At 41.5% G+C, this 22,340-nt stretch overlaps 1 protein-coding gene across 2 annotated transcripts; it reads left to right on the top strand.

Moving 5' to 3' along the window:
- Nucleotides 1-11,503: 11,503 nt before the first annotated feature.
- On the top strand, nucleotides 11,504-21,985 carry ABCF1 (ABC transporter family protein). Of its 2 annotated transcripts, none has more exons than XM_087675003.1 (6): nucleotides 11,504-11,660; nucleotides 11,916-12,173; nucleotides 12,884-12,957; nucleotides 13,047-13,257; nucleotides 20,286-20,520; nucleotides 20,616-21,985. In XM_087675003.1, the coding sequence occupies exons 2-6, from the start codon at nucleotides 11,952-11,954 to the stop codon at nucleotides 21,665-21,667; spliced, it is 1,794 nt and encodes a 597-aa protein (XP_087531129.1). In that variant the 5' UTR covers nucleotides 11,504-11,660; nucleotides 11,916-11,951; the 3' UTR covers nucleotides 21,668-21,985. The 2 variants fall into 2 exon arrangements, with proteins under 2 accessions (XP_087531129.1, XP_087531130.1); XM_087675004.1 differs by having other exon boundaries at nucleotides 11,527-11,660; nucleotides 11,817-12,173.
- Nucleotides 21,986-22,340: the final 355 nt, after the last annotated feature.

Below are 22,340 nucleotides of genomic sequence, written 5' to 3'. Positions count from 1 at the left end.
TCAAAAGTGGACTGATGAACAAAACACAAATTTTGACATGCTCTGACCTAACCAAACCCAAATAGAGGCCAAACCCTAGCCATAGAACACCCCAGTGTGCTCCTAGGTAAGTAGATAGGACAAAGAGCAGATTCCTAAAGACTTGGTACCCAATAGTCCAATAATGATTGCAATTGCTAACCACGCCCAATAGAGACCTTGAGCAGACCAAGAGGGTAGCCGCAATTCATGCCTTAGAGCCACATTGGGCCGAAACTGAACAAAGGGGGGGAGCGAGACTTGCATTGAATTGGCTGCATTTGCACATCACAATATTTAATCACTTGAAATGCACATGAAAAGTTGAAAGCCTAATTTCGCATGGCGCACAATCAAGAGCATTATTCACAAGGCAGTTACTTTAATTAGAGGAATGTTTGGAATAACAACGAACTTGTACAAGATAACATAAACTAAACAAATCCACCATTAGGAGAAGACCCCAAACTTCAAGGTGGTAGGGGACTCAAGGAGTCAAACCGGTTGACTTGATCAACACCTTAGTGACTTAGGAAATAGTTGACATGTCTAGACCTAGCACCAATCACAAAAATGATGAGCTTGATGTGGGAGTTTTTCTAGTCGATATCTAGCAAATTATCAATATATGACTTGCAAACCAAGATGGAGCATCATAGCTGAGCTTGAGGAAGAGCAAAGATTGGCAAGTAAAGCATTTGCAAGGCATGGCCGCTTACAATAATCAGGAACAACAAGCTCAAAGGCTAAGGCAAGAAATAGAAATGCGAGAGGTTCAGCGCATCTTAGTGCTTACTAATCGAAATAGGATAGGACCCAATGTGAAGAGGGAGAAAGCACTAGAAGCTGACCTTACATTAAGTGAGCTTCTCACAAAGTGACTCTTAGATAACACGACTGCAGGGGCAGAGCAAAGCGGCCCTAGCAACTTCGTTGCTAGTGGGACTAGGCATCACTTTGAATTCAAAGAGCCAAACAAAGATACTCGTAGTTGCTAAGCAACTCAATAAGTATTAGCCCGATATCAGCCTATATAGCTTCATAGAGCAATTTGAGCATGTATGCGAGGTGAATGGCCTAACGAACCCTGCTCAATGTGCACAAGCTTTTGATCTTTGCCTTAGGGATAAAGGATGGACATGGTATAGTAGTCTAGACAATGCGGAATGCAACAACTTCAACAATCTCAAGAGTCTCTTCATTAAGAGATTCTCTGAGGAAGGATACTTGGATAAATTTATTGTCCAACTAATGAACATCAGTCAAAAATACAAGGAGGATATTCAAGATTATGTCACCCATGTGTGGAGTCTCATTAAGAGAATCCTAGCTACCGCAGGAGCAACCTAGCAAGTGAGTGGTCTCTACCATATTCATAAGCAAAATTAGGAGTGAAGAGCTTTGCAAGGCCTTGGTGAGCAACTCGAACCTACAAAGGGACGTGCTAGCTAGGGTCTTCGAAGAAGCCATACATGTGGATGACCTACTCAAAGAGAGAGGCTTGAGGACCACAAGATGAGATAATGCAGCCTCTTGAACCTCAAAGGGAGCTACGATTGTTATTGAGAGATCTAGATAGAGTAAGAGAAAGGAAAGAGTGTTGACTCGAGCTAGGAGTTGGCAGATGTAAAGCTAAAACTAGCTAAGCTCCAAGAGATGATAAGAAGACCTACTCGACCTCATGTGCAATGGGGGCATTCCAGAGGGAACCACCTCCCAACCAAGTGCATGGATCCTAGATCCAGACCTTGTGCCAACTACAATAGGTTTGTCCATGATGTTATCCATTGTTGATTACCAAGAAGTACCATACCAACAACCATATAGCCAGCTATACTACTTGGGAAATAGACCACCACACTTCGGAAGGGGAGCTCCATTAGCTCTCCCAATGCCTAATGATGCCAAGCCAGCTCTCCCCAAGATGAACACTAACCTCAGAGGCATACCTAGACCACCTAGACCCTTTGTGACCCATTCATCGAGAGATGCTCTGATACACTATGTAGAGGAGCCGAATGAGGATGGCACATATATGAACCCTTACGTCTTAGGCCTAGGAGGACAAAACCAAAAACCAATTGCATGTCGCAGCTACTCAGGGCACATCTCATCTCATTGCCCTGAATGAGAGCAAGCCAATCGAGAAAAGGTGGACCTGAGATGCCCTAAGTGTGGAATCATCATTTGTATGTCGAGTGCCCTAGGCAAAAATATTCCACCAACTCTGCTATTGTGCCATCTGTACCTTTGGGACTATTTGGAGTCGAAACACTTGATTGTGAGGCCACTCCTATCTCATTGAACATCATGACCAAAGCACAAACGAAGTAGGATGGTATTTCATTACTAGGACCTAGCAATCTAGATGTAGCCTCAATGGGTAAGAAGAATCGCCACAAAGGAAGAAAAAGAGGGCTAACGCCAAAGTAACACAAAAAATGGATAGTGCGACCACACTAATGAGAGGGAAGCGAGTCACAAATGCAAAGGTTGAGACTTCAGCACCCAAGACAACAAAGAAGGGGAGTGCCAAGATTGGAGGATATCCCGATCCAAGGCACTAAATAGAAGTGGTTGACAAGGTTAAGGAGTGGGTGAGAGAAGCCTAAGAGCATCTAAAGGATGCCAAGCCCATCCTAGAAGACGAGATTGACAAACTCTCTAGTGTGAGCATGCTTATCTCACTGACATGTATAGGATCAAGACATGCATCTACACCTCATGCAGCACCATGAGGACAAGGTCTAGATGCCATATGTAGGCAAACTACCTAAGATTTGTGGCATAAGGGAAGGCAGAGGACAAGGTCTAGATGCCATATGTAGGCAAACTACCTAAGATTTGTGGCATAAGGGAAGGCAAGCACTTAACAGTCTGCTTACAACATTGATATCAACCCCTATAACTTTGCCACTAGGGGATCTGCTTAGGCAAAGTCCCTCATTATGGCAAGAGTTACAGCTATGGGATAGAGGGATCTAATGAGTCGAGAGCAACCGACTTGCATGAACACAACACAACCACTTAGATACCTAGCCTAATACTAAACTCAGTGCCTAAGCTCTTGCATGAAAATGCTTTCTAGGAGGGCACAAAGATACACACAATCCTACCAATGGTAGCATTAGGAGACGTCACAAGAAAGGAGATCATAGACACAGGAGCGGGAGTCAATGTGCTTAGCCATGCAGTCCTACTACAGGCTTGGGGTAACCCATCGGTGGAGACATCAAGGTTTAACGTCACACTGGCTAATGGCATGAAAGTTAAACCATTCGGAACATTGAAGGACTGGCCCTTGAAAATAGCAAGTGTCCAGTTCTCAGTGAACTTCATAGTTATGAAGAGAGTAGACTACAATATTTTGCTAGGTCGACCCTGGGTACGGAACACATGAGTAATCAAAGATTGGGGTAACAATCTTATATTCCTAGGTAATAGATTGGAAGCAATGAGAGTCAAGATGGAAACTTGGAAGACCACGCCGGTCGACTTAGATGCCATCTCCTCTAACTTAAAGGGAGACTCGCATGGGAGGAACTCTTATGAACCACTAATAACAAAGTATATCTCGTGCCCCGAGGATGAGAGAGATTGCATCTGTGCAATTTGTAACATGTAAATGGGCATAAGTAAAGGGATAGTATAAATAGAAGGGAATAGGAAAAGAGGACCTAGGCAAGATGGTCGGTCGTGGAAAAAAGGGGATGGATACCCAAAAGGGATTAGGGCATATACAAAATCCAAAAAGCGAATAGAGAAGCTCATTCTTGGTGTATGGCAAAAAGTGGCTCTCCTCTTCTTCTTCTCTTCTTCTCTTCTTCTTGTTCTTGCTCGTGCTTGAGAGAGTGAGTGTGTGAGGGTGAGGGACCGTGGTGGAGAAGCTCTCTATATTCTCCTCTCTTCTTCTTCTTCCCTTCTTCTTCTCATCTCTTGTCTTGCACGGCTATGGAGCATGGAGCTTGAAGGTGGAGGATTGAGGTTGCTTGAGCTCGCATCTCGGATTGTAGAGCTACTGTAAGGTTTGAGAGAGAAGGATACTCGATTGGGCATGGAGGTAAGCTCACTACACTCGTAGGGTAGAGGGTACGCAAGGCTATGTGAGAGGTAGCCATTAGCATTCGACTCAAAACACTTGAGCAATAAGCAGTCTGTGGGTCTTGGCGATCGAGTGAAAGCTCCCATAGCTTCATCCTCTCAAAATCCTTACTTTCACTCTCTCCTTCCAAATGTGTAACCTGGGGAGAGAGAGAGAGAGAGAGAGAGAGAGAGAGAGAGAGAGAGAGAAGAGGCTTATTATTGAATGCATAAAAACCATTCGTAATGTTTTTTAGACTAATATCTATAAGTAAATGTAGAAGTGTGCATACACGATCCTTTATTGCTTCACATACATCGTTATTTACACATACGTCCATTAACAATGTTTGTAGATTTGCCTACATCTTTATGTACACATAGGTCAATTAATAAAGAAACCAAATCATATATCAAGTTTCTAAATCTTTATATATCTATTCTAATTACATATGTGAAGCATGATGTGAGGTACACCCACCTTCATGTTTTGCCACAAAAGAATGAATTTGCGCTATCTAAAAAATGTAAAGCTACTAAGGCACAATTAGCTTCTTAATGATGCATTTCCTCAAAGCTTACTTGACAATAACTAGGCAACATAGTGACACTAAAATATGTATTTTTTAAAGATCTTACAAAAATAAAGATATTAAATGTATGAATTTTATAAGGAATTTTGTGTTGGTTTCACATAGATTTTAAAAATTTACACCATTATGGATGGAGCATGAAGCTTATTGTTTGAGAAATACATTGTTTGTTTATTGGTAAGCAAAGGGAAGCGACTGTGTGATAGTAAGATTGCATTGCTTGTCTCACAAAAATATGAAGCAAGTAAGGGGTAGCCTTGTGACAACACCAGTCAAGCAACTAGTATATATTAGTAGGAGGTTTCTAAGGTATGCCATGTTGCGAGTTTTGGAGGTATGCCATGGACACACCTCCAAAACCTCTGAAGGGAGGTGAGCCCTGAAGTGGAAGCACGAGCGGGAGCAAGAGCTATGGTGGAAGGAGTAAGAGCAAGAGAGAGAGACACACACACAATGTGGGAACTCCAACAGTCACAATGTGTGACCGCGGCCTTCGCTTGATTCAAATGTCATTGAAAGAATAAAGAATGAAGTGACAGTGATGGGCACTCGTTGCTTGCAGTGTGTAGGTGTGGGTACTATCAGTGTAGTAATACACGGGCGGCTAGGCGAAGGTGCCTTTACCCCCAACAACCTCCCACTTAAAGGCGAATCTACCTTAGTTGAGGAGTGAGAAGAAAAAAAGAAACAAAGACGGTACAACATGTACATAGATACAAGAGGATGAGGAAAGACATCATCTCATCCACCATCAACTTCTTAAGGAAGGCAAAGTGCTCTATAGAAAGGCTTTTTGTGAGCAAGTCTGTAGGATATTGGTTAATTGAGATCTTGACAAGGTCAACAGACTTATTCTCAACGACCCCACGAATGAAGTGATACCTCACCTTAATGTGTTTTGTCTTCGCATGGAAGATTGGATTCTTGGCTAACTAGATAGCACTCATAGAATCCGAATGCAGTGTAGGGATAGCATTTGCAATACCAAGGTCAGCAACCAAACGACCCACCCAAATGGCCTCTTTGCAAGCCTCAGTGGCTACAACATACTCGACCTTTGTAGTAGAAAGACCCCTACATTTCTGCACCCTGGACATCCATGAAACAACACCTCTAGCAACATCGAACACATAGCCAGAGGTGAACTTCCGACTATCTACATGTCATGCATAGTCAGAGTCAATGTATCCCACGACTCTTGTATCCTAGCTGCCATAACATATGCACATATCAGCAGTGCCCTTCAGGTACCTCATGATACCCTTATGGCATCTCGATGTTGTTTGCCAGGTGTACCCATATAACGTGCCACAACACCAACTGTAAAAGCAATATCTGGATGGGTGGCTATCAGGGCATACATAAGACTGCCCACTACGGATGCATAGGGAATCTCGGCTATCTCGGCCTTTTGCTCATATATCGGACAATCAGCCTGTGTTACCTTCATATGAGAAGGCAATGGACAACCAAGTGGGAGGCCTTAGAGGTGAGCCACAACGAGGCCAATTTGGTAGCCTAGTTCTACCTATGCCCATAAGAAGGAGAGCATGGCCCTCAAAAGTGCCCTACTTTACCATGTCATGCCTAGGTTTAAGCCTGCATGTGTCCACAACAAATCTTGCATCGTGTCCTTTGCGGCCCACAAATACCCTTGTATTGATGTTGTGAATGGGTTGTTATGCCTCAAAACTGGCCCCCCCTCACCCAAAAAAAGAGAAAATAAAATTTGCATGAAAATAATTTTTTAAAAAAGAAAAGTATTTGTTGTTTTCTTCCAACTTCCAATTTCTAGCTTTTGTGTGTGTGTGTGTGTGTGTGTGTGTGTGTGTGTGTGTGTGTGTGGAAACGATCGTGATACTTACACTCTTTATTTAATGCATCCTTATTGCGCTCTTGCACAAAGAAGACGAAGAAGTTGAAGAAGAGCAATAAACTCTAACATCTTCATTCCTAATGAGCATGATGTGTGGCTATTGCACAAGCTACATGGACCTATGAGACCATGCGCAACCCATTGTACATCCCCTGTTGCCATTCTCACCCTTGATACTAATGCTAGCCCTTAATGTCAATGTAAGAAAATGCCCATGTCACATACCTAGCCATGATTTGAGACACCACCTACATGGCAAGGTCTTTGCAATTAGCAAACCCCACAAGGAATAGTAATAGCTAGGTCCACTACATCTTCTACGCACATCATGCACAATGTGACTTCAATGTTGGAGGTGTGGTGCTCCTTTGAGGACAACCATAATCCACACAACAAAGGCTTCCTAAGCTCATAGTTCGAGAACATGGTGTCTGTGAGGGTCACAAGTCAAAGGATGTGCTCAACACTAGATCATGGAGGTGCTCCACTCATGCATCAAACCCTTGCTCAACAAATCCTTGGGATGGGTTCAACTCTCCCCCTTAGAGAGTTCAACTTTGATCAAATAGTAATGCAAACATCATATCTTTCCACCATAGAATCATTTCTTTTCCACAACAAGCATGATATCGTTTAAAATGTTTCTACAATCAAAGCCATTCCTTTGAGTACATTGTAATGAAAAATACAATTCACAATATTTCCCACCAAGGAATACAACCTCCTTAGAAATCAACACATAATGCATTATTGATAATATAAAGTTGCTCAAATACAAATTTGTATTCATGTTTGATCCTATAATTGATATAAGTATTTGAGGACGTAGATTTACCATGGAAGGATTAGACGACTTCATGTCAATTAGGAAAATCTAAGGAGTGGCCAAGCACATTCCAAATCATGTGCTAGCATTGGTGTGATCCTGCAGTGGGGGTTGTGCAAGGTACACTAACCCTAGGTCCATGATACAAGTAGCTCACGGATGTGTAGAAGAATAGTGCCTACATTGTGTGAGAGGTTATGAAGCACATAACACCCATAGTAGACGGTGTGTGCATCTCAACAAGTGATGGGACTCAAGGACACATGGGTGGATGGTCATCTTTGGAGATGTCCCGAAGGTGGGCAAGACCATGTGGGAGGCCTTAGAGGTGCATTGCAATGAGGCTGATTTGGTGGCCTAGTTCCCTACAGCCAGAAGGAGGAGAGTGTGGCCATGGAGAGCATCCTACTCTACCACATCACGCCTAGGTTTAAGCCCACATGCATCCACAACAAACCTTGCATCGTGTCCTTCGTGGCCCACAAGTGCCCTTATATTAACACTACAAACGGGTCATCATGCCCCCATCCAAAACCCCAAATCCCCCCCCCCCCCCCAAAAAAAAACAAAATGAAAATATCAAAAGGAAGGGAAAATATTATTTGTTTTCTCTCATCAATGCACTTCCAAGTTCCAATTTCCATCTCCTCTCTCTCTCTCTATGTAGAAGTGATCATGATGCATACACTCTTTGTTTACTACATGCTTACAAAGCTCTTGTGCGAAGAAGAAGAAGAAGAAAAGCAATCAACTCTAACATCTTTGTGCTTAATGAGCATGATGTGTGGCTATTGCACAAGCTACATGGACCTTAGACCCTAGTGCAACCCATTATACACCCCCTCTTGCCATTTTTGAGACATCACATGCAGGGCAAGGTCTTTGCAATTACTAGACACCATAGGGCATAAAAACAACTAGGTCAACTACATCCAAGACGTTTGGAAGGACATGGGTGCAATCTACACTAGTGCGCTTGACCCCATCCTCTACATGCATCATGCACAATGTGACTTCAATGTTAGAGGTGTGAGACTCCTCCGAGGGCAAGCAAAGACTGCCTAAGCTCATAGTTCAAGAACACGATGTGTGTGAGGGTCATGAGTTAGAGATGTGCTTGACACCAAAGCATTGGTTTACATCTATGAGGAGGTAGACTTGCCATGAAAGGATTACATGACTTTATCTTGATTCGACAAATTCGAGAAGTGGTCATGCACATTTCGAATGATATCATATGGTGACATCAACATTATCTTGCAATGGGGGTGGTGTAGGGTACTTTAAGCCTAGGTCTGTGATGTAGGTAACTGGAGGATGTATAGAAGAATAGTGCCTGGATTGTGCGAGAGGCCATGAAGCACATAACACCCATAGCAGACAATGTGCACATCTTCATAAGTGGTGAGATTGAAGGACACATGGGCGGATGATCATCTTGGCAAATGTCGTGAAGGTGGGCAAGACCATGTGGGAGGCCTTGAAAGTGTGCCATAGTGATGCCAATTTGGTGGCCTAGTTCTACCTATGCCCAAAAGGAGAGTGTGGCCCTAGAGAGCACCCTACTCAACAACGTTGTGCCTTGGTTCACATGAGTCCACAACAAAGCTTCCATTATGTTCTTCACGGCCCACAACTACCTTTATCTTGAAGTTGCGAATGGGTGATTCTGCCCCCCTCCAAATACCAACAAACCCTCCCCCCCACCCCCTTGCCTTGCACATGCGTTTGTGACCATGGGGGCTTGGGGGGGGCACCGTTGCCAAGTCACCTGACAAGATAAACCGTATTGTCGTTGAGCATATCTTTGACACCATACACAATTTGGACATATATGCACCCCTTGGACTCATTGCGAAAAGAAGGCTTCAAAATTTTAGTTACTTTTATAATCTTCTTGTGAAGTTACTTTTGCAATCTTCTATGACATGAAGAGCCGTTCAAGTGGCCAACAAAACTTGATGATCAAGCACACTTTATATTTGTGAGAAAAATAATTATCTCAAATCATTTGGTGGGTTGGTTTACTTGCTTTGTGCACATAGCCATTAATATATCCTTGGCAAAATAGGATCCTCTATAAGCGAGCTTTCAATTTGAGATGTTATTATTTCAACAATACAAATTTTTATCTTTATTCGTGTAATTCTCAGGTCATTACTGAATAGGTTTAGCATTTTATAAATTTAAATATTTATAATCAAACATGGGCTTTAGTGGTTTATGTAGATTTTGAGGCCACTTGGAAAAATATTTTGATATGTTCATATGCATCCTACACATAACATCTCCTCTCACTCCTTCCCCAAAACCCATTTTAACTCTCTTAAAGCTTGCTACAACGAAATAAATAATATAATCATCATATCATGCCTAAATTCTAAAACTATTATTCTCGCTCTCTTCATTTTGAGAGCAAACTACTTGAAAAGTAGCTCTATATGATTAATATGCCACAAAGAGAGAGAGAGAGAGAGAGAGAGAGAGAGAGAGAGAGAGAGAGAGAGAGAGAGAGAGAGAGAGAGAGAGAGAGAGAGAGAGAGAGAGAGAGAGAGAGAGAGAGAGAGAGAGAGAGAGAGATTAGTTGCATATAATTTTTTGATATTTTCACAAGGATTTGATGTATTTGTTAGAGCTTTATAAACATATTGAGCCACATGCATGAGACATGTGTCAAGTTATATGTTTTGTGTAACATATGTAACATGCTAGCATATTATATTAAATATAAGATTTAGAAATGATTGCGCAAGCACATATTAACGGTTTTTACATAAGAGATGGAGCATCCTAATGCCTTGTAATGTTTACAATATTTGCTAGATCTGTTAGAGGTTGTGGTATTTGTTAGGGTTGCGGTGATACTATTTGATACTGTGTGATGAGTTGCCTATTATACACAGTTGCTTTGTTGTGTATGTATATTTAAGAGAAAGAGTATTTATCTTTGCATCTATATATTCTCATAGCATTACTGCCTTAGATAAGATAATTGTAGTGGCTAATAAAGCCATATATTATATGCATAGTACATAAAAAGTGTGTGAGTATATGAAGGAAATGTACAAGTGATCAAGACGGACCCTAACATTGATCTGGCATGAATCATGACCCTAACGAGAGAGAGAGAGAGAGAGAGAGAGAGAGAGAGAGAGAGAGAGAGAGAGAGAGAGAGAGAGAGAGAGAGAGAGAGAGAGAGAGAGAGAGAGAGAGAGAGAGAGAGAGAGAGAGAGAGAGAGAGAGAGAGAGAGAGAGAGAGAGAGAGAGAGAGAGAGAGAGAGAGAGAGAGAGAGAGAGAGAGAGGTACATCCACACTATACAAACATCCTAACACTTGCTCATGCATAGGTCTAACACATAGTGCTTTGTAAAGATATGAAGTCCAATATCATTGCTTCAGTTAAAGCTTCATCACCTATGCACATGCAAACGAGGACACACGTTGTCATTGTTAGCAATGCTTGAGAAAGATAGCTATTTCAAGACTAAATGGTACTTTGCTCTTTTGTTTTTCGTTGGGGAGACAATGCTTGAAGCTTTGGAGTGTATAGAAGGATTGTTGGGCTATCGCAACTACCTTGGCTTTATGTGCGTACAATCTGGAATGAAATGTCAATGTTTTCCCTATTTTCTCACAAAAATGCATTATGCTAATATGAGAAAATATTGAGAAAAGATAACTATTATTTATGTATTGCAAGAAGTTTAGCATTTGGAGTATAACTAATGAGGAAGGTGTTTAGAAAGAGGAGGGAGAGATTGGGAGGGGGAGGCGGGGGTGAGAAAGAGAGTGGTGAGGTGCCCTAATCACATGTGCTTGCGAAGGTCCTAGCGTTTGTGCTAGTATGGTTTCTTTTCTATGAAAAGTGATCTCGTTACCCCGGAGCACTAAGGCCTAGGCCTAGGTTTAACCATAAGGAAGGAAATGTTGAAGATGGGGAAGACGCGGGGCTGGAGGGGGGGGGTTTTGTGGCGCGGGTCGGTAGGCGAGGGGAGGAAAAAATCTTAAGCTTTTGGACGAAAAAGCACATAATAGCAGGGAGACGGAAGGGCGCCACGTGCGCGTTGTGTCCGGGCTTGGGCTCGGGGGCGGGGGGTGCTTTTACATTAAAAATGCAGGGAGGGCCTTCCTTTCAGACCCTTTCTCCCGCGGCGTGTGTTGGCGAAGGTGGAGGTTTTTGCTCGCATCACGCTTCTCTGGTAGCGGCCATTTCTCGTCCGTAAACCCTAACTTCTTCTTCCGCTCGGGCTCCACGCTCATCATCAGGTATCGGCTATGTTATTTGAGCTCAAGACGCGCAGAGAGAGAGAGAGAGAGAGAGAGAGAGAGAGAGAGAGAGAGAGAGAGAGAGAGAGAGTGCGTTCGTGTGTGCGTGTGTGTGTGCACGCTCGTGTGCGCGCCTAAACGCAGATGTCCATGCAGATCTCCCTTATCTGCAGAAGAACATAGAATATGTGTAGTTGCACACCGGATTCTTTCAGTTGCTCTGCATCCTAATCGGTTTGGAAACCTTCTGTGCAGTTTTTTATTAACAATAAGCTATCAGCACAAAGCACAATGGTTTCAGACGCAAGCAAGAAAAAGGCCGCTCAGAAGAAGGCAGCTGCAGCTGCTAAACGTGGATCTAAGTCTGTTCCTTCTGCAGCAACATCTTCCAAAACAAACGGAACCAGTAATGGCAGTGTTGGTCAAGTCACAGACGACCTAAGTGTATTACAGATTACAGACAGAACTTGTACAGGAGTACTTGCTTCCCATCCACAATCCAGGGACATTCATGTGAGGAAAATTACATTTATCAGCTGTTTGATTCATAAATTCAGTGATACAACAATGGCATATTATATGTTGATATGTCTAGGTGCAGTGCATGTCAAAACGCCAATCAAAATTTGGTTTTATGATGATTATTTTCGATTACCGATGCAGTCTAATGTCACTGATTGTAACTTAATGAGTTGGTGAGCTCATGCGTCTTGAGTATTGGTTTAATATTAGCAAATGTTTGGGGCACTTTGAAATTTTGGGTCAATATGGCTGCATCAGAGTTTCTGAACACTTTGAAGTGAATGAGAATTTTTGTGACAAGCGTTAAAATTTGCTCCTTTCTCAATCAACAAAAATGATAAAGAATAAGCAGACATTGGACCCGCTCAAAACATCCAGTTTTACCAAAACATGCATTAATTTGGATGATTGTAACTTAAGTGTAGGATTAGCTTGGGGTTGCTCTTTAGAGGGCTTGGTAATCAGTTTATGCAATTCCATGCATGTATAGTACCTGTATGTGTATCTTAGTACATCTACACGGGGACAAAAAGACTAGGTTTGTAATCACTATGTATTGTGTTTATATGTATTCTATGTCATAGTTATATGTATTTAGAGAGAGAGAGAGAGAGAGAGAGAGAGAGAGAGAGAGAGAGAGAGAGAGAGAGAGAGAGAGAGAGAGAGAGAGAGAGAGATTTTCATGTTACTTTGTACATCAGATTGAAAGCTTAACAGTCACTTTCCATGGTCATGATCTTATTGTGGATTCAAGTCTAGAGCTCAACTATGGGAGGTATGTCGGAATCAAACACCATTTCATTGTTTTGTTGACGTTGTCAATATGGTTTACTTGTTTTGTTGATTTTTTTAAATGGTTTCTAGGCGTTATGGCTTGTTGGGCTTGAATGGCTGTGGAAAGTCCACTCTCTTATCTGCCATAGGTTGCCGTGAGCTTCCAATTCCAGAACATATGGATATATATCACTTGACTCGTGAGATTGAAGCAACGGATTTAACAGCCTTGCAAGCTGTTGTCAATGTGGATGAAGAGAGGTTGAGATTAGAAAAGGAAGCGGAATTATTGGCAGCTCAGGTAGTAACATTTGATACTTGTTTTAATTCTTTCAATCATCTTCATTTTTGTAAGGAAATGGACTATGATGTAACTTTTACGACTTAGTTGCTATGTGCTTTAAGGTCTTGGATTTGATATATGTATTTTAGATATATTTCAAGGGTTTATGGTAGGAAAGTTTGTAGAGAGATTACATGAAGAAGATAGTTGTGCTTGTATGAAGTGAGGGGACCTAGTAAATGTGAGTTGCCTTGAAAGCATAGTTTTAAAATTTGTGATATTGAGTTACTTTAAATTTCTTTGATTAGTAGCTTGTCACAATGATCTCATCATTTATGTAGTAAGCTTTGTATTGTTGTTAATTGATCTAGGTAGAAAAAAATTACTACATTTGGCAGTTTTTGGTTGCCCTTTGTTGTGGTGCTAAATATTGTATGCACCTATTTATCTTTTCATTAGTTCTTCACTTTTTGCCATATTTAGCTCTTAGTCAAATGTTGGTGTAGGGAACATAAATTATGCTATTTGCTCTTATATAGCTTCTCATGAGTGTCTCTTTCTTATGAGATTATTGAGAGAACCATCCATGAGAATGAACAAGGCTTGGAGTAATGAGGGTTTAGAGCTTTTTGTTGAATTGGGCTAGGTAATCCTTTCATGAGGTGCAACTAGTAGTAACAAGAAGCTTGAGCTGACTTTTCCATTAGTAGTAGAGGCATATTTGGGTATATATAAGTATTATGTGAACCACACAGTCCAACTTAATATTGTTTTGGGATAGACATGACATTGGTATAAAGCTTGATCTTACCAGTGCATCTTTTTTTGTATTGCGTAGGGCATTATGGAATTAGAATTGCGCCCTCTAAAAGCTTTCAAAAGTGGCTCTCCATATAACGCATATGCTTTGATGCAAATGAATGTATTGTAAGATATTGATGCTAATTGTAGTTGAGGATGTCATTTACATTTGCTTTCTTTTAGGCCATGGATTAAGATGTGGCTACATTGTTTTTTTATATCCAAAAGTGTCCCAGAAGAAGCTCTATGGCTAGATATGATTCTTGGGTTTGTGGGTCTAGGTCTTGGAGGGTGTGCGATGTTTGGCTTAAATTGTATCTATTTGGTTTTGGGAGGATCATAGTGAGAGCTCATATAAAGATACTATTATATATGCATAAAATAGAAGGAGACCGAGAAGGAGCATTCACTTGTTTGGACTACAAGTTTATCTATCTTGTAAGTTGGAGACTAATCACAATCTTGAGATGATAAGGAGACGAGTGAAAGGACAAGATACAATAGCATTGCATTGAAAATGATAGTCAAGTAGATAGCTTTATAGTTCCATGATGCTAGCAGGTATCTTTTTCTAGTTGCTTGTATTTTCCTTGCCCAGATAATGGGCGTGATTGCCTAACTCTCAATACCTCCTCTCAATCACAACCAAGAGAGCACAATGTGTAGAGGCTTTAGTGAATAACCACCTGTAAAGGATAGGCTTTAGTAATTGGAACAACAGTAAATTAACTCTAAATTTCTTAGATTTAGATCAGTAACGAGATGATTGTGTCAAAGGACACAAGTACCAAGAGGCAATAGATGAGTGTCAACAGATACTCTAATTGTTCGAGTTTGAATCTTCTCGAGTTAAGCTTGAGTCTTTCAAATCTTCTTCACCTTGTTGATTTGATGTGCAAATGTATGGAACTTTAGTGAATCAATGAATCAGAGTGATAGTGACTTGGCTTGAGCTAAGGGAAGTGAGAGAATGAAGAGATTTTTGAGCTTTAGTGAGGATGGGTATGGTTGCCTTTAGGGTTTTTGGATAGGTGATTGTTTTTTTTTTTTGTTGAAGCAGCTCGTAACAATGATCATTTGCCACAAGATTTGGTTGAGAGGGAGTTTATATAACAAGCTTCAAGTGTCCTATAACCGTAGGAGAAATCTTGGACTGTGTGTAAAACATTGAACGTATGATCATCAACATGCACATTTCTAACAGAGATATGCAATCCACTCAATGATGGAGTTAGGAAGCATTAATGTTAAGGTTTTAGGTGATAGCAAGGAGCACCTTGAGTAGAAGAGGAGATCCACAAAAGAAATCACAAGCTGATATGGCTTATTTTAAGAGATCTAGGAGCTCCAAGTAGGCAGGGTGCTACTCGCTATGACAGACAAGAGGTAGAGGATGTAGATGAAGTGAGAGATGAAATCATTAGTTGGACTTGAGTTGAACAAAGACAAAGAGGAGTTGAGAGAAGAGCTTGCAAAGCTAAGCCATGCTTACCATGGCTCTGATACCATGTTAATAAACATGGATCTAGAGCATGGCTATGCTATGGAGGTTGAAGCTCATGATCAAAAAGCATGATAGATATGGATTAGATAAGAAGCATGAGAGGTAAGAGTAACCACCATCTTGAGATGACAAAGAAATAAGAGTGAAAGGACAATGTACAATAGCATTGTATTGAAAATGATAGTCAAGTATATTTAGCTTTACAGTTCCATGATGATAGCACTCTTTCTCACTGTACTTATGAAATTCAGGTATCTTTTTCTAGTAGCTTGGATTTTTCTTGCCTAGATATTGCATACGAAGAGGCAGAAAATTGGGTGTGATTGTCTAACTCTCAACAGAATCCATGAATTTATAGAGAAGTTAAGAGAAGAGAAGTGAGAATATTGAAGTGAGATGGTAGCTCATGGCAACCAACCCATTCAAGGAAAGATGAAGAAAGCAAAGGGTTTTTGCTAGGGTGTGTGAAGGACCGCACGAAGAGGAGGGACCCCCTTAAAGTTGGAGGAATGGGATTCCCCTTTGCAAAGCCCCTTCTAAATCCTCCTCTGATAGAGAGGGAATCTAAAACTGAGGGATCATGGTCTTTTAAGTGTTTGATGACGAGGGAAGTGCCACTGGTGGTGCCCAAGAAGGTAGTTGGGGATGCAATGGAATAGAGGCAAGATAGCTCCTGGAGGTGGCCTCTTGAATGTAATTAGAAGAGGGAGGGTTAAGATCTAGCTTATGTGGAGCCAAAGGTGGGCAATAGCCTTTATCTCTTGGTGGAATAGATTGAGTTCAAGAAGTCAAACATCCTCTGTTTCTTGAAGGAGTAGACTATTGAAGAGATGGTACCCCATAGCCACCCTCTCTTGGTGGAGGGGATTGCAAAACCTTGGGTGATGGAAGCCATTGGACCCAGAATGGGTTGGGAAGACTTGTATAGCAGATTGCAGTGGTCTCCAAGAGGGCTTCTCTCCTTGTGAGTTCATAGAGCCTCCTTTAGTTTGCATGTGCCTTGTGTGCCTTGTGTGCATCTTATTGCCTTGAGTACTAAAATATGATAGTGGATGCAAAATGATCTTTGTTGCCCAAAAGAGTGAGTTGGCACAAGGAGTATCGAGAGGGAGAGACATACTTCGGTGGGGTAGGGAGAAAAGATCCAAGATGACAATCTTGGGTGATATGACCACTCTTGTTGTAGTAGCTAGTGGTCTATCTTGTTTATAGAGAAGCCATAGGAGTGTTGTGTCAAGCCTATAAAAGGAGGGTGAGAGGGAGAAGAAGATAAGAGTATCTCTTGATGATGCAGTGGAAAAGGGGGGATCTGAAAGTGTTGCCGATATCACAATCTTTCTTTGCCTCCTTTGACGAAGAGGATCTTTAGCTCTCTTAGCACCTTTGCCTTGGTACCATGTCAAAATGATGACAGGTTTTTTGGAAGAAAACAGAGTGTATGGCAAACACTGAGACAAGGAAACTCAAAAACACTAAAGAAGATGAATGAAGAACTGTAAACATTGAATCATGGTGATACAATGGTGCTGAGCTCAAAGGTGATTGATCTGTCCTGGCTGATTAGGCGGCAGCATTTGGATGGAATATATATTGTGAAGCGAGTGAAATGCAATCCTTTGGGTGGTAGGGTATCGAAGTTATCATTGGAAGATGAAGGATAGCTGTAGAGGGAGCAAAATGCAGTCCTTAGGGATTGTCTAAGGGAAGAAGGTGATGACCAGCAAGCATTGTGTCCTCTAGTATGTAGAAATTAGCAGGGTGGCCTGCTCTAACGGCAAATGCAGCTGCAATAGGGCTTGCATTGGCAAAACATAGATCTTCCTAGGCTGCAATCTGCGAACAAGAGCTACATGTGAAGTTGGAAGGGAGTTGGGACAACAAAATGTAGACCTAAATTGCCCACACAATGGTCTCCATCACACAATCTGATGCCACCACCTGTAGAAGGTCACTAATCAGTCGGAGGAGGATTGGCACCTAAGCTCCTAGATCTAGCCTTACAATGTAGCTTGAAGAATGGTGGAACAAGGTGCCTACAGGAAACAACACAAAAGAGTCCACCACGAGTTGAAATGTCCTTGTCGGGGTGTAGACAGCAATGGAGAGACTAAAGAATGAAAAGGAGAATCATAGAAGAAGAGAATGTGTTTTGATGATGAGAGGATGAAGGAAGTGTGTGCCCTATTTATAGGCATTGATTACTCTAGGGTAGCACCTTAGAATATGGGCCCTCGATCTTTTTAGGGTTGTAAGTGGAAACTAGATGGGAATTAAGGAAAAGAAATGTCCTTAGTGATGAAGAAGAGATCTATTGTACCAATCTTGGGGGGAGTGTGTCAAAAGTGGGTGCAATGATGGAAGTGTAGAAGACTCTTGTAAAAGATTGTACAACACGAGAAAAGAGAAAATAGAGAACATTGCAAAAGAATAACTCAAAGATATATTTAGAAAATAGAGAACATCAGATGGTCACGTACAACAGTGAGTCATTGGTTGTGTGGGCAATGGCCTTGGCTCCCTCTCTCCAAGAAAATGTGCATTGGAAGTCTACAAGTGAATGATAATTGAGGAGAAGAGAGCCCATGAATATATAGGTAATAAGTAATGTGCAAAATGCATGAACTATGCTTTCATGCATGCTACACCACTCCATGTGAGATAGGTAGGGCCATGAGTTTATCATCATTAGAATAATAGGGAGGTGCCATTTGGAGAGGATAGGATGAGAAGATAAAGAGAAGAAGAGAGATAGATCCATGTGAGATAGGTAGGGCCATGAGTTTATCATCATTAGAATAATAAGGAGATGCCATTTGGAGAGGATAGGATGAGAAGATAAAGAAAAGAAGAGAGATAGAGAGAGAGTGCAGCAAAAATAGCACATACTGCAGTGGTCATGAGTTTACATGCAGTGTATAGACAGCTGATCATTAAAACGAATGAAAATCAGGTTGATGACAGCCAACTTGCACAGTTAAAGGGCTGAAAACAGTCGGTCAGCATCAGCTGTAAGTCAAAAGGCAGACTGATCAGACATTAAATGCAGGCAATCAGCAATAAAATAATGCAGGAAATGAAAATGCAGGCAGCTGATGACAAAATGCAGGCAATAGGAGCTGGAAAACCTGCTATAGGAGAAAACAGTTCTCTAGGACCTAACACGGATGCTTGGAGTGGGTGCGACTATGGAAGCATAGAAAATTGCTATAATAGACCGCACAATACATGAGAAAAGAGAAAATAGAAGAACACTACAAAGAATATGCCTGGGAAATGGAATCCACATAGCAAACAATCTCTCCCTCTTGCCAACAGAGCTTGCATTGGAAACTTGCAAGTGTGATGACTGAGGAAGAGGGAGCCCACAGATATTTAGGTAACAAATAGTGCCTAAAATGCATCAGGTTGGCCAGCAATAAAATAATGCCGGAAACCACAGAAATAAGCACAAGAAAAATGCCTAAAGCAGACTGTGTTAGGAAATGTGTGTACATGGGGAGAGGATGTTATTAGTAGTTTATTCGCAGTTGGTGTAGTGGAGTTTAAATGTTTGTTATTTAATATTACTGGTCACAATAGCAAGGTGGTGGGTGTTGCTTAAGAAAATTATCATCTTGTTGCTAGAGAAGTAATCATGCCACTTCCAAATGCGTGCATGATAATATCTGTGTTGAGAAGTAATAGATCTTTAGTTCCTTCAACGTTTGGATCCAGTCTAATGCTTTGAGTGGTGAAATGATGCATAATGTATGCTTTGGCTTCGTCATATGGTTGAAATAGAGATTGTTGGTTGACACAGCTGTAGAGATTGTATCAGATTTTTACGTCCACACTTTGTACCTATGCATTAAAGTCTCACGATCTTTATGGTGACAATCTGTTTGCATTGATGCATAAAGATGCTTCTTCCTTTCCTTCTAGAGATTTTCTTCTTTTTGGCTTCTGTTGGCTTAAAGTTCCAGGGATGGCGACACATTACGGATGGGACCAGGGGTTTATTGGGCATGGGATATTGATGGGTTTGGGGACAAGGATGGGGTCTTTGGGATGGCATATGGGATTTTTTTGATTTTGATGACATTTTATTTTCACCAGATGTGTGTCATTTGGGCGGTTTTTTTACCCTTTTTTGGGGGGGGGGGGGGGGGAGAAAGGAAATTGAAACATGAGGAAAGGGGAAAGCAAAGAAAACTGCAACATGAAGGATGGGACAGGATGTCCCCGAAACAAAAGAGAACACAAACCCAAAAGAAATCCCACAAAAGAAAGAAGAAAAAACTTTTTTGGGTTGAGGATGGTGTTTCTGTGTCCCGAAGGGTTGGGATGGCCATCCCGTTCGACTATGCCATGAATGAGGGAATGCACAAGAAACCTTATATTTCCTATGAAACTAAGGATTCTTTCTTCACTCCAGCACCAATCAATTTCCTGCATATCTCCGGAGGTTGCACATTTTTTGCTAGGAATTCATAAGTCTTTGATGTGAGACCCTTAAATCACATGAAGACATACTCCTCATGGGCAAATGAATCTTTCAGACATCAGCAGCTGGACAGTACAGCTACAGCCTCAGATAAAGCTCCAGTTGTAATCGTCTAGGATTAATCTTGTTGTGGGAAAACAAGTTCTGGACAGCTGGGCTTTTCTTATGTTTTGTAAAAATTTCCCTGGAGGGAGTAGAGGAAGAGACAGGAAGGTGGCTACTGAATTTTATCTCTAATGTCGCTTTCTGAATAAGCAGGATGATGGAGGGGGTGAGGTTTTAGATAGAATTTATGAGCGGCTAGAGGCAATGGATGCGGCAACTGCAGAGAAGAGGGCAGCTGAGATTCTCCATGGACTGGGTTTTACAAAAAGTATGCAAGCCAAGAAGACTCGTGACTTCTCGGGTGGTTGGCGCATGAGAATAGCCCTTGCTCGAGCCTTGTTTATGAACCCCACGATTTTACTGCTTGATGAACCAACCAATCATTTGGGTAAGTAGTCGTAGTTGATATGTAACTTTTCAGGTTGCTGATCTCACTTTGGTATTTTCTGAAATGCTCATGTTTTTATTTCCTTGGACTTTCAGATCTTGAAGCCTGTGTCTGGTTGGAAGAAACTCTGAAGAACTTTGAGCGCATTCTTGTTGTAGTATCTCATTCTCAGGATTTTCTGAATGGTGTCTGCACTAATATCATTCATATGCAGAACAAGAAGCTGAAGTTTTACACAGGAAACTATGATCAGTATGTGCAGACCAGGGCAGAGATGGAAGAGAATCAAATGAAACAGTACAAATGGGAACAGGATCAGATTGCAAACATGAAAGAGTACATTGCCAGATTTGGCCATGGCTCAGCTAAACTTGCCAGACAAGCTCAGAGTAAGGAGAAGACACTAGCTAAGATGGAAAGAGGGGGGTTGACTGAGAAAGTTGTCAGAGATAAAACTCTGGTGTTCCGGTTCACAGATGTTGGCAAGTTGCCTCCTCCAGTTCTACAGTTTGTGGAGGTTGATTTTGGTTACACGCCTGAGAACCTTATCTACAAAAGCGTGGACTTCGGAGTGGATCTAGATTCTCGAATAGCTCTAGTTGGACCAAATGGAGCAGGGAAGAGTACACTGTTGAAGTTAATGACAGGTGAGTTGGTGCCTGTTGATGGCATGGTGAGACGGCACAATCATCTTCGGATAGCTCAATTTCATCAACATTTGGCTGATAAGTTGAACCTGGAAATGTCTGCTTTGCAATACATGATGTCTGAGTATCCTGGACTTGAGGAGGAGAAGATGCGTGCAGCAATTGGGAGGTTTGGGCTTACAGGTAAGGCCCAAATAATGCCTATGAAAAACCTTTCTGATGGTCAAAGGAGCAGAGTGATCTTTGCGTGGCTAGCCTGGCGGTTGCCTCATCTTCTGCTACTTGATGAGCCGACTAACCATCTTGATATAGAAACAATTGATGCATTAGCTGAGGCATTAAATGAATGGGATGGAGGGCTAGTCCTTGTTAGCCATGATTTTAGGCTAATCAATCAAGTTGCAAAAGAGATATGGGTTTGCGAGAACAAGACTATTTCGAGGTGGGAAGGTGATATTATGGATTTCAAGGAACACCTCAAGAGGAAAGCAGGGCTCTAAAAACATGTGGGTATTATCCACACTATGAGTTCTTCAGTACAGATATCCTGTGTCTCTTTTCATGCACCTATTCATCTCCTTCGGTGTTTAATTCCTCAAACTCAGTAGGTCTCATACTATGTTAAACTTCTTGCGGGCAAATTTAAAAGGCTATACACAGGTTCCATACTGGTGATAAAGTCCACCATACCAGGATGTGAAAGCTATTATTTGTTAATTGAGCAAATTAAATTTATGAAACTTCGGTGGGTCATTAGCTGAGCACCTATTGACTTATAATTATTAAATGTTATAGGGATTGATGTTATTGTTGATTCTCATCAGTGTTTGGTGTACATGTAGAACATTTAATTTGGGTTTCCGGCTGATTTCTGTTACGGGAATGTTTTAAGTCTTGGGGTTTTGTAACTCTGGTGGTTAGATGGATTTAAACCAGTGACTTGATACTCCGGAGAAGGAACTGGGTTCAAGCGCTTTGTGATTATGGCCAGTCTTATGATATTGGTGTGTTGTATTCACTAGCATTTTTTAACCCTTCTGAGGAAATCATCACACAAATATCAGTTATGGCTGTCACATGATTCATTGATCTAGTGCCTGCTTGCAGTATCATCTGCAAAACTTGTTATATAGTGGTATTTGCACCTTTGGTTCAAGATGAAGAGTGGATATG

Source organism: Lygodium microphyllum, chromosome 3, assembly GCF_053477565.2.
Source record: "Lygodium microphyllum isolate KBCC chromosome 3, Lygodium_microphyllum_v1.1.10, whole genome shotgun sequence".
NCBI lineage: Eukaryota > Viridiplantae > Streptophyta > Polypodiopsida > Schizaeales > Lygodiaceae > Lygodium > Lygodium microphyllum.
This window is presented reverse-complemented; position numbering and strand designations above follow the sequence as displayed.